General features: G+C 45.6%; 1 protein-coding gene across 2 annotated transcripts in view; it reads left to right on the plus strand.

Annotated features, from left to right (window-relative positions):
* Nucleotides 1-12575, plus strand: part of PRKCE (protein kinase C epsilon) — a 535093-nt gene that overhangs the window by 311873 nt on the left and 210645 nt on the right. For both annotated transcript variants that reach the window (XM_032239536.1, XM_032239537.1), the window contains exons 3-5: nucleotides 8415-8574; nucleotides 10956-10990; nucleotides 12317-12402. In XM_032239536.1, the coding sequence (XP_032095427.1) occupies nucleotides 8415-8574; nucleotides 10956-10990; nucleotides 12317-12402 (281 nt within the window). The remainder of the gene's footprint in view (nucleotides 1-8414; nucleotides 8575-10955; nucleotides 10991-12316; nucleotides 12403-12575) is intronic.

Raw genomic sequence — 12575 nt, forward strand, 5'->3', positions numbered from 1 at the left:
ACCCTTGCGAAGCCTGGTGTGTTTAAGAAGGAGAACGTCATGTGGACCTTTGTCAGTCATTATAGTCAAGGTCAGGACTATGGTGCAAGCAGAATTTAGGGCTGCCCCAAGTCTCAGGAATCAAGATAAATAATATTGTAGTAGTTTAGTAAATCAGATTAATGAGGGAATAACAAAATTTTAAGTAAAGATAAAGGATGACTCCCTTTTGTCCTTCCTTTTGCCGCATGCTCCAGCATGGGTCTGTGCTGCTCCTCTCAACTTGGGGTTTGGGTTGAGCCAGGGCATTGCCCCTCTCCTGATAGATAACATAGGAAAGCAGTGACTCAAAGAGGTTAAATGACTTGTTCAAGGATATTAGGCAAGTTTTGGGAAAAGACAAAATTTGTCCAGTCTGCTAACACCTCACTCAACCATGCTGGCAGAAAGGGAAATCAAAAGAAAGAGCTCAGAGAAAAGAAAGAAGGCCCCGCAGCACACCTGCCTGGGGAAAGGTCCCTGTGTGCCCTGAACACAAAGGGCAGGTGACTGTCCTACAGTGAGGAATGACAGTGGTGCCCCAACATCATGCATGTCGGCAAGTCTGCTCCAGGCAAGGGTGACCCCTGTGCTTGGCAGTGCTTGCCACCTGCACCCTAGAAGGCATTTCCGGCATCCAGGCATCGGGCTGTGTATGTTAGGAATTCACTGCAAGTCAATGATATGGCAAAGATATAGTGTCAATCTGAGTGCCTATCAGCCCATGAGTGGATAAAGTAAATTACACACACACACACACACACACACACACACATCTATACACCATGGAATAGTACTCAACCATAAAAAAGAATGAAATAATGTCTGATGCCGCAACTTGGATGGAACTGGAGGCCATTATTCCAAGTGAAGTAACTCAAGAATTGAAAACCAAAACTGCATGTTCTCGCTTAAAAGTGAGAGCTAAGCTATGGGTATGCAAAGACATACAGAATGGAATCATGGACATTGGAGACTCAGAACAGGAAGGGTGGGAGGGAGGTGATGATAAAAAACTACTTTTTGGGTACAGTATACACTACACAGGTGACAGGTGCACTAAAACTTTAGACTTTGCCACGATATTAATCTGTGTAACCAAAAACCACTTGTACCCCAAAGCTATTGAAATTTTTTTAAAGTTTTTTTTTTTTAAAAGAAATTTCCTGTGAAATATTCCTAAACTGAAAGGCATCTTATGAACACTGAGGTTGTGGGTGCCCATGGCCCCACATGCGGAGGGTGTTCAGTTTCTTCAGCTTGTTTTTTGTGTGGGAGGAGATGCAGCAGGTAAGGGAAAGGACAGTGGAGCAGTGAAAGCTTCAATGACCAGACTGGCCAGAAAATGTGGCCTAGGGTTTGGTGCCAGGGGCTGCTGCTCCCTGAGTCCCTGAGTGTTCCTCTGGTGCAGACTGAGAAGTCTCAGCCCCAAGGAAAAGGGACCAGGTGAAGTTAGATAAACAGAAGAATAACTGCACAGTACAGACCTCTTTTAGCTGTTCTTGCCACCTGCCTACAGCCTGTGAGAGATTCTTCTGTGCACTGGGGCTGTAAAATATTCATTGATATAAAAGCTTCTGGAGCTTGAAGTTCATAGCCTAATTGAATCAAGGAGAAACGATGCCTGGAATGTTGTTGCAGGTTGGGGTTACTGTGGACCTGGAAGCTGCTTCAGAGGACATCTGTGCTTCACCTTACGCCTTTGTGAATTTTGTTGCATCTGCACAGCAAGTTCTCCATTTCCAGAAGGCTTCCCAAAAGCTATCCAGCTTTGTCTTGGCCTTTTTTGACTCAAGTTCACCCCTTCTGCAGTGGGGCAGATGCAGGTGTAAAACAAGGGAACTCCAAAGAGCCAAATGGGTCCTCTGGGAGGTCAGCCAACCTTGCTGTTGCCTCAGAGGTCACAGCAAATGAACTGTCACGCTGGCTGAACATGGCTGAGTGCGTCCACTGCTAGCAGCGAGCCCCCTCAGAGTGGTTCAGAGGCAAAGGGGGATGGGTCCGGTAACTCTGGTGTGCAGCAGGCCCAGTGTGTATGTGCTCAGTTCAGAAGCAAGGGCGGCTGGGAAGCTGGGGGTTTCCCTCTTCTCTCCCCTTCTCTGCTGCAAGCTGCAGTTCCCTGTCCTGTTTGTGCCAGGCAGCCCCCTACTCCTGCAGCATGAGGGAACCACTCATTACCTAATGCTTTTTAGGCAAGTGAAAGCTTTAAAAAGTCATTAAAGAGCATTAGAGAACACTTTTTCAAATGTCAACCTATATAATCCCATCATCCATCCTAGTGCAGCGCAGCTCTTATGTTATCTTCAGCCTGCAAATTTGCTTGATGCGTGGCTGTATTATTCATTCTTTTTTCACAGTATTACATCACCTTTCTCCAGGTTTCTGTGGTCTTTTCTCACTCTTTTAAAGTTGCTGTCAATGTAATGTAATTAATTAGGCCATTCTCCTAAGAGTTGACAGTCAAGCCGTTTCTGTTTGTTGGCTAATATAGATATGCAAAGGGAAACATCTGTAAGGATAGAGCTTTTAGTTTGTCTAACTATTGACTTAGAGTCAATTCCTAAGGAGTTGCCATATCAAAGGGTGTGACTCTCTTTGTGGTGTTTCCCATGTGGTCTCTGTGTCTTGTGATACTGCTTTCTGAAAACATTGTCAACTGGCATGGCCTCTAGCAGTGAATGAATAAGTCAGTTTCATAGTAGACTTGCAATAATGGATTATAATTTTAAAACAAATTAGTTACTTTTTAGGTATTAAATTGTATGTCAGTGGTATGCCAAAACGGTTAAGCTTTGTGTCTTAAAATTCCTAGTAAGAGTCAATATCTTATGAAAATGTTATGTTTGTGGCATTTAAGACATTATCTATAGAGATCTTGATGTATATATTTCAATTTGTTGATACATAGACCTTTGTGGTGGTTTTGCCATTTAATCAGAAACTAATTGGGAGGAAACAACCAGAGAAATTCAGATTGTAAAACATTCAATAAGACAACATCCTGGACTCTACGTAAATGTATCTAGAACAGTATAGGAAACTGTTCTAGACTAAGACTAAGAAAATATGGCAACCAAATGCAAGGCATTTGGGTAGTTCCCGGATGAAAATTAGAAACTACGAAGGACACTTGGGGAACAACTGGGAAAATTCAAATAAAATTATGTATTAGACAATGTCATATCGATGTTACATTTCTTGACTCTGTTATTGTGATTATATAGCTGAATGTCTTTTTGTTAGGAGATCGAGGCTGAAGTATTTACGAGTGAAGTGTCACTCCATCTTTAACTTTGGTTCAGCAAAATGATATGCGTATATATCATACATATTATATGTACAATACTATATTATGGGTCAATATATAATATGTAAATTATACATATTATATACATACACATGTATATACACGTTTGCATAGTTTATACGTCAGACACACACATATTACCTCTACTATGAGAGTTGCATTTTATTTTGGTGATAACACTTAACAGAAGATCTACACTTTTAGCAAATTAAGTGTATAATACAGTATGTTAACTATAGACACAAAGCTGCACAGTAGGTCTCCAGGATATTCATCTTGCATAACTGGAACTTGGTACCCTTTTAGTAATGTCTACCCAATTCCCCACTTCTCCCAACCCCTGGCAACCACCATTCTGCTCTCTGCTTCTATGATTTCAACCACTTTTGAGTCCTCATAGAAGTGGTATCATGTAGTGTTTGTCCTGTCATTGGCTGATTTCACTTAGCAGAATATCCTCCAGATTCATGCATGTTACCCCAAATGGTAGGAGTTTCTTGTTTTCTGTGGCTGAGTAACATTCAATTGCATGAATACACCATGTTTTCTTTAATGATTCACGCGCAGATGGACAATTAGGTTGCTTCATGTCTTGGCTATTGTGAATAATGCTAGGGTGAATATGGGGGTGCCGATGCATGAGGACTTTTCAAAGTCCTTATTTTCATTTTTTTGGGGGGGGGGTAGATAGAAGTGAAATTGCTGAATCAAGTGGTAGTTCTATTTTTTGTTCCTTAAGGAACCTCTGTACTGTTTCCCGTAGTAGCTGTACAATTTTACATTCCCACTAACAGTGAACAAGTGTTCGCTTTTCCCACATCCTCGCTAACCCTTACCTTTTTTTTTTTTTTGTATAATGGCCTTCTTACCAGGTGTGAAGTGCTATATCATTGTAGCTTCAGCTTGCATTTCCCTGATTAGTGATGTAGAACATCTTTGTAAATACCTGTATACCTGTTGGCCATTTGTATGTCTTCTTTACAGAAGTCTACTCGGTTCTTTTGCCCATTTTTAAATTGGATCATTTGTTTTTGCCATTGAATTGGGGGAGTTTGTTATGTATTTTGGATTTCACCTTTCTCAAATATATAGTTTGCAAATGATTTTTTCCATTCTGCAGGTTGCCTTTTTATTCTCTTGATTGTTTCCTTTGCTGTGCAGAAGCTTTTTAGTTTGACGTAGTCCAACTTGTTTTTTTGCTTTTGTTGCCTTTTTGGTATCATATCTAAGAAATCATTGCCAAGATCAATGTCAAGAAGGTTTTTCCCTATGTTTTCTTCTAGGAGCTTTGTGGTTTCAGCACTTACATTTAAGTCTTCAATCCACATTTAGTTGATTTGTGTGTATGGTATTAAAATAAGGACCCAGTTTCATTATTTCGCATGTGGATGTCCAGTTTTACCAATGTCATTTATTAAAGAGAATATCCTTTTTCCATTGTATATTCTTGGCACTCTCGTTGAAGATTGGTTGACTCTTCTTGGCCTAGAAGAATTGATGTCTGTTAAAATGCCCATACTTCCCAAAGCGACCTGCAAATTTAATATGGTTCCCATCAAATTCCCAAAGGCGTTTTTCAATAAAAACATACAAAAAAATTATAAAAGTCATATGGAACCATGAAAGACAAAAGCAATTTTGAGGGAAAAGATCAAAGATGGAGCCATCACATTTCCTGATTTCAAAATATAGCACAAAACTTCAGCAATTAAAGCAGTGTGATAGTACTGGCGTTAAAAACAGACATATAGGCCAGTGAAGCAAAATAGAGATCCAAGAATTAAGTCCTTACATATATGGGGAGCCACATTTTGGGAGAGACCTTTCGTAGTGGAGGGAAATGCTGGAGGGATCCGTTGCTGGTGTTGGACTCCAGGCCCCAGTGGGAGTCCTTGGGGACTGAGGGACCTAGTGGCTCCCCTCTTTACATTGTATAGACCACTTCCTTCTCCATCTGTGGGTGACAGAGCTGAGAAGACTCTGGCCTGACCAGTGGCTTTCCTGCCCAGAGAAATGTGGTATTGGGGTGCTTTCACCAGCCACAGGCACCCCTTTCTCCTGTCGCCTGCTTTGTAGCTTTGCACATGAGCCTCACTTGAAGGATGAAGTTTACCCATGTTTTTTCTCTCCTGTGACCTTCTGTTTTTCCATATCTGACATTAAATGTGACTTAAAAAGCAGCGCAAATGCTCCTTTGGGGCAAGAGTAATAGAAACCTTGGAGGAAGTTGAACTTAGAACCCTGACTTACAGGAGTTATCCTCGGCTGTCTGCCTAGCCTGTGCCTGAGGCTCCCCCTTCCATGCACCCCCATCCACACCCCCCCAACTTTAAACAGCTTCCCTCCAGGTATTGGTGCACCCCACTGAGAGAGCTTTAAAATGAGTGGAGTCAAATTAATTGGTTGCCATATTACCCTATTGAATTGATGTAAACACAGATCAGGATGTTTGGTTTCATTGCTAGTCATTTCTGTAAAATGTTGAGAAATAAGCCTGTTAGGAAGGACTGTAACCACCATTACAACAGTGTTCCTTTGAGAAAATTAGATTGGACCCATCACCATTTTAACTGAAAATAGTTTCCCAGGATGAAAACAACTAGTAAATTTGAGAGATTTATAAATCAAATTGTATCTTAAATGCATTAGGGGGCTGGCTTACTGTTCAAATGTATTCTATGGTGAACTCTGTGAAAGGAGTTAAGGATGCTTTTTTTCCAAAAAGATCCTGCATCCTCTGGCCTATGATGCCCAGGGAGGATGTTTCTGGATTGGATTTCTGTAGATAAGTTTGTAGCAAATAAGGGCTACTGAATAGATTTGGTTTTTGGTTATCACATTTTGTTCTTGCTTATAAAAATAGTAGAACATTCTAAACATTGTGAAAATATGAAGCAGAACAAAAACTTGCCTGTGATTGAAGCACCACATGGCAATTGCCCTACTTCTGCAGGCGTGTGTATGCTGTCTGTACACTAGAACAGAACTGGGTCCTCCTGTGAGGATTTGGTCAGCTGGTCAAGACCCCTGGGTTGGAGCAGGGTAGGAGGTGGTGACCTTTCTGTACCCAGAAGGTCGGCAGTGTCAGAGACTTTTTTAAACAATGTGCACCAGTTGAAACCCAGGCAGGCTACGGGTCAAGAAGCAGGGGTTCCACAAACTGACCTCCACCTGGGTCATCTGAGCCTGTGTTGAAGATGCCATCTGGGAACACCGAGGGCAGATTTCCAGTAAACAGTTGCCTGTTTGCTCAGAGGCTGCTACTTCCTTGAAAGCACACGCCGCACGCTTGGTCCCATTCTCACCTTTTACCTCCTTCAATTTCACCTTCCCTGTACCCTACCCTCCAATAACGAGATGGCCTTGGATCAATCTGTTGTTCGGGTCACACATAGGACCTCCACTTCAGGGAGCCTTATATTTAGAGAGGGTTGGGAGGGAGCAGGGCTTCTTCCCCTGAAGACTAGCCCTGTTATGGTGAGATATCAGGCACTCGCTGATGCCTAGAGATATTTGGGGGCATGGAGCCAGCCTTCCAGTGCATTTTAAGCAGAGCTGTGCAGGGAACCTTCTAGGAGACCTTTCAGAAGGTGTCAGCAACCTAGGAAGAAACTCAAGCCTGCCCACTGTGCCCTCGGGGAAGCCACAGGCAGCTGGACTCTTTAGTGGTGAGAGCCACTCAGATGAGAGCTTGGGGACTTGCTGTAAGGAGTGCAGGCTGTCCTTCAGAGCAGCATGTGGGTGGAGAAGCACTGGCCTCTCTCTCACTCTGGGTTAGAATCTGGGCTTTCCCCATTGAGTAACTGTGTTACAGGAGTGGGTTTCTCACTTTGCATACCTGTAAAATGGGGCTAATAGCACCCTTCAAGTGGGGTTGTTTTGAGGGTTCAGTGAGATGCAGTAAGATATAACACACTTAGCATAGCACTTGCCACAGCGTAAGCCCATGGTAAACAGTTAGTGTGGTCATCATCGTCTTAATCAGCTCAGGCCACAATAACAAAACACCACAGACTGGGTGTCTTAACCAACAGACACAGCCTTCTCACAGTTTTGGAGGCTGGATGTCCAAGATCAGGGAGCCAGGATCGGTGGGTGTTGGTGAGGGCCTCTTCCTTGCTCACATGGCAGAGAGCTAACTCACTCAGGTCTCTTCCTCCACTTCTAAGGTTACTAAGCCCATCGTGGAACCTCCACCTTCATGGCCTCATCTACATCGAGTCACCTCCCAAAGATCCCGTCTTTAGATATCATCACCTTGGGGGTTAAGACTTTGGTATATTAATTTTAAGGAAGCAAAAATATATAGCCCATCACAATTATTTTTATTATTTTAGTGACTATCTCTGAGTCCCCCTTGCAAGGCATCCTCAGTTGGTGGGGCAGTCTTAGCAGTGGAGGGAAGGAAGGTATAGGGAAGATCTTTTTCACCCCAGTGGGATCTCACAGCCCAGGGTGGTGGTCTTGAGCCTTCAGGAAACCACTTTCACTGTGTTGTTTTTCTGTCTCCTTTTGACGTCTGGGAAATGCTCTTGGTTGGCTTAGTCTAGGTAAGAGGAAGAAGGAAGAAGTCAGATTTATTAGGCAGCTACTTCTTGAGCCAGGCAGCTTGGAGTGTGGAGATTCATCTCATGGGGTCCTCTCAGCCACCCCATGTGGCTGGCACTGCTCGCCATGTACAAAGGGAGATACCCTCAGATGCTCAGAGGGAGGAAACACCACCTATCCAAGGTCACACTGCTAAAAAGTTACACTAAGATGTGAACCTTGAGCCTTTTGACCCCCAAGCCCTTGAAAACAGCTGCAGCCTGTGTGTGTTGGTGGGGGGAATGGGGCAGCCACCCCTGGAGCAGAATTTGGGTTGGATGGAATCTGAGCGTGCAGCAGGGACAGGCGCACTCTGGGCCTTCCCACCCCACGTGTGCTGGCTCACTCCAGCTGCTCGATAAGACTCCTTAGACCCCCGCGTCCCTCCGCACGGGAAGGCTACCTCCCACCCACCCCGGGAGGGAATAGCTCTCCAGTGGGAGCTCATTTTGAAGGTGCACTAACCTAGACTCTTTTCTTCCCTGCTCTTGTCCTTCCCCAGCCCCTAAAGACAATGAAGAGCGCGTGTTCAGGGAACGCATGCGGCCGAGGAAGCGGCAGGGGGCCGTCAGGCGCAGGGTCCATCAGGTCAACGGCCACAAGTTCATGGCCACCTATCTTCGGCAGCCCACCTACTGCTCCCACTGCAGAGACTTCATCTGGTAAGCGCCTCTGTTGGGAACCTCTAGTTATAACATCTCTGTGGCAAGAAGTCACAGGGGATGGGGTTGGGGAGACTATGCACCTCATTTAAGGAATGCTGGGGTGTCCTGTTTCTTCCTTGTCTGAGTACAGGGGACTATTGTGAAGGCCTACATGTGTGTTTGGTACATGGGGGTAATACATGGAAAGAAGTGATGGTTCCTGGTGACTTTATTCCTAGAATTATATCTTATCAAAGGAGTTAAGATTTTATAACCAACAAGGATATTGTGACTCTCTCTCTCTCTCTCTCTCTCTCTCTCTCTCTCTCTCTCTCTCTCTCTCTCTCTGTGTGTGTGTGAGTGTGTGTGTGTGTGTGTGTGTGTGTGTGTCTTTTTCTGAGATAGAGTCTTGCTCTGTTTCCCAGGCTGGAGTGCAGTGGCATGATCTCCACTCACTGCAACCTCTGCCTCCTAGGTTCAAATGATTCTCATGCCTCAGCCTCCCAAATAGCTGGGATTACAGCAGCACCCGCTATGCCTGGCTAATTTGTGTATTTTTAGTAGAGATGGGGTTTTGCCATGTTGGCCAAGCTGGTCTAGAACTCCTGGCCTCAAGTGATCCACCCGCCTCTGCCTTCCAAAGTGCTGGGATTATACATGTGAGCCACTGCACCCAGATGATGGCATGTTTTTTTAAAAAAAGAATCATTATCTTTTAGAGACACATTCTGAATTATTTACAAGTGAAATGATCTGATGTCTGGGATTTGTTAGGAAATCTGGAAGGAGGCTGGACGTAAGCTTGGTGGCTCATGTCTATAATCCCAGCACTTTGGGAGGCCAAGGCAGGCAGATTGCTTGAGGTCAGGAGTGCGAGATCAACCTGGCCAACATGGTGAAACCCCGTATCTACCAAAAATACAAAAATTAGCTGGGCATGATGGCATGTGCCTTTATTCCCAGCTACTTGGCAGGCTGAAGCCTGAGGATCACTTTAACCCGGGAGGTGGAGGCTGCAGTGAGCCAAAATCATGCCACTACACTTTAGCCTGGGTGACAGAGTGAGACTGTCTTAAAAAAAATCTGGAAGGAGGGGAGGGGCTGAGATAAAGATGATCCAAGACCAGCCCCATTCCACTAACAATACCAAGGCTCAGAAATGAAAATGAGACTGGCCTGATGTCCTCTAGCTAGGAAGTATCAACAGCATGATTCTTTCCCTAGTAGTCTTTTAATGCTTGTACTTTTCTTGACATCCCACCAGCCTTTTGGGCAAGCTGTCTGAGCTCTTTGAAGCTGATGTAGAGGTTGTCTTCACCCTTGGATTCAGTGGGGGAGAGCGAGCGAGGCCAGGTTGCAGTGTGAAGCCAGCCAGGGACATCTGAGCTGGGTTCTGAGGACCCCTTGGATTCCTGAGGTGTCCAGGAGTCACTTGTCTTATTCTCGTGGTGTCACAAAGCCAGTCATGCAGGTTGGCATAGACATCTGAGATGATACAGCTCAGAGCAAGCCCAGCCCAACTGAGGCAGAAATAATGCCCCATTCTAGCCACAGATACTTCCGGTTACCAGGGCAGACCCAGCTGTCTGAACTCCACTTGCTATATTTGGTCATGAACTGAGTGGTTGGCCTTACAGATCCAGGTCTCCTCTGAGCCCATGGGTGAACGCCACTGAGCTCTAGGTTCCCTGGGGTGGAGCCCGAATAACTTCTGGCTCCCACTGGGCTGGGAACTGCAGGGAGCTCCCTGACGAGCTGTAGTTCATACACTGAGGACAGGGGTAAGGCTGGCTTTGTATGATTGTTCTGTATCCATGCTGACTTTCTGTCTTGCCCTGGGAACACCACCCTGGCCATGGAAGGAACCTTTAATGTTGGCCTTCACCTCGACAACCTCTTGAACCCCAGTTCTGGCTACAGACTGGCTTAGAACCATGGGTGGTCATTGGACTGCCCAGGGAAATATACCTGCCAACTGCAGCCCTCCTCTGCAGTTAGAGGGCCCACAGAGCATGCCCTGGGAATGGGAGAAGAGGAATGTCCATTCTATCCACAAGGAAAGGTATGCTTGGCTGGTCAGTGCCTACCAAGAGCAAGCAGGGTCATTTGTGGCTTTCCAGAACATTGCTGACCTCACAGAAATGGCTCTCTGTATAGGAAATCAAGCTCTGACGCTGACCAAACCTTGCACCCTTTCCAAGCACTGGGGCTGCCCTCTGTGGCCTTCTGGAAGGAGACATTTAAGGCACCTTGCAAGTGGGAGAGAAGTGACAATATGCTGTGGACTCCATGTACTTGGTGCAATGTGGGTGCTGGCCAGGATTGGGTGGTTTTTCTGTTTGTTTTTTTGACCTGGTAACATTTCACACTTTTAAAAAAAATTGTATTCTTGTTTTCAGGGGTGTCATAGGAAAGCAGGGATACCAGTGTCAAGGTAAGAGGCATTTGTGGACTGAATCTTCAGAGGCCCGTGGTTAGATCCAGATCACTGATACCCATAGGAGGCAGGTGCCAGGTCTGATGACATTTGGAGGCTGTCCGTAGCCTGCATGCTTATACTTCCTCTCCAAGGGCAGGACTGGCTCTCTTTGCTCCCACTTGGCCATTACTTCTGCATATATGGGAATATATATGGGAGGTATCTTGCAGGTGCCTCCTATCTCCAGGTGTCCTTGTGGTCTCAGCAGGTCCCCAGTCCACCCAGCCTTTGTGTCCCAGCTGGAGCAGGTGGCACTTTCATCTTTCTGAATGAGACATACTGCTTCAGTTGGAGGCTCTTTGAAAGTCCCGCTTTGTCCTGAGCTGGGTCTGTGTGTGCTCCCAGCTCCCTCCCTCTCTCCCACCCTAAAGAAGCTTCCTCACCTGCTCCTTGTACTCGCTATCACTGAAAGGTCCTTGTCAAATCCCTTCTTTTTGGTCTCGGCTATGTGATCATTAGCTCTTAAACATTTAAAGCTCACTTGGAGGTATTGAAGATTATTTCTTTTCAGTTAATTGACTTCCAACACAAGGTTAAGTTGTACAAAATTGGAGGGTGGAAATGTGGCGTGGTCATGCGGTGGTTTCTCTGAGGTTACAGCAGGGAGGTTTTTCCATCTCCTCACCCGGCACTGTTGGGGTTCACCCTTGGGGTAGTGTCTGCTGGAAGTTGCTGTTCTTTGGGGTAACACCCACACAAACAGTGACTTACCTCTTCAGCCACCTATTGCCCATGTTGTCCCTTGACACTAAAAACAGATATAGGCCACTTCTTGTGGACATCTTAAAGTCGATGGGAATTTTAAAGTTTGATATGTCAGGACCCAACCAGCTAAGAAAAGCCTCAGAGCTTCTTCCCCGCCTGCCACAGTTCCCCCTATCACATCAGCCACCCTGCATGGTCCTGAGTGGGGCACGAGGCCACTACAACACCTTTAATAGGCAGTGCTCCAGGGGAGAGGGCTGGAAGGGAGTTCTTCCTTGACCTTGGCATATTGAAGTGAGAAAATTGATCAGTACTCCCTGAACTGGAGAAAACTGCTAATGTCCTTTGAATATAAACGTTACCTTACTCTCTGGAGCATTGAGAAAACTCTGATGGCTCTGATAGCACAGGGTTTTGAAATAGCTGCGTAAAAGACTTTAGGGAGCGTATTCAATTAAGGCTCAGTGGCAGAGGGGCCTGACTCCCCTTGTCCCTCCACCAAGCCCTAAATAGATCCTGGAAGGGACTCTCCCTTCCCTGAGTGTTGCTCAGCCTTCCTGTCTTTGCTGTTTACAGTCTGCACCTGCGTGGTCCACAAGCGGTGTCATGAGCTCATAATTACCAAGTGCGCTGGGTTGAAGAAGCAGGAGACCCCCGACCAGGTAAGTGTTTGTGACACGGAGTTTCTGGGCTTCTGCCCCACCACCCCCTCCCTTCACTGCCTCTTCTGTGGTTCCCAAGGAAAATCTTTTCTCCCTGAGACCCTGTCATTTCATTGTGTTGATTAAAAATGAAGGGAGCTGCCCACGGTCTTCTGGCATGAGACACCGTCCGC

This window comes from Sapajus apella, unplaced genomic scaffold (assembly GCF_009761245.1).
Source record: "Sapajus apella isolate SASKATOON/1434 unplaced genomic scaffold, GSC_monkey_1.0 scaffold44, whole genome shotgun sequence".
Lineage (NCBI taxonomy): Eukaryota > Metazoa > Chordata > Mammalia > Primates > Cebidae > Sapajus > Sapajus apella.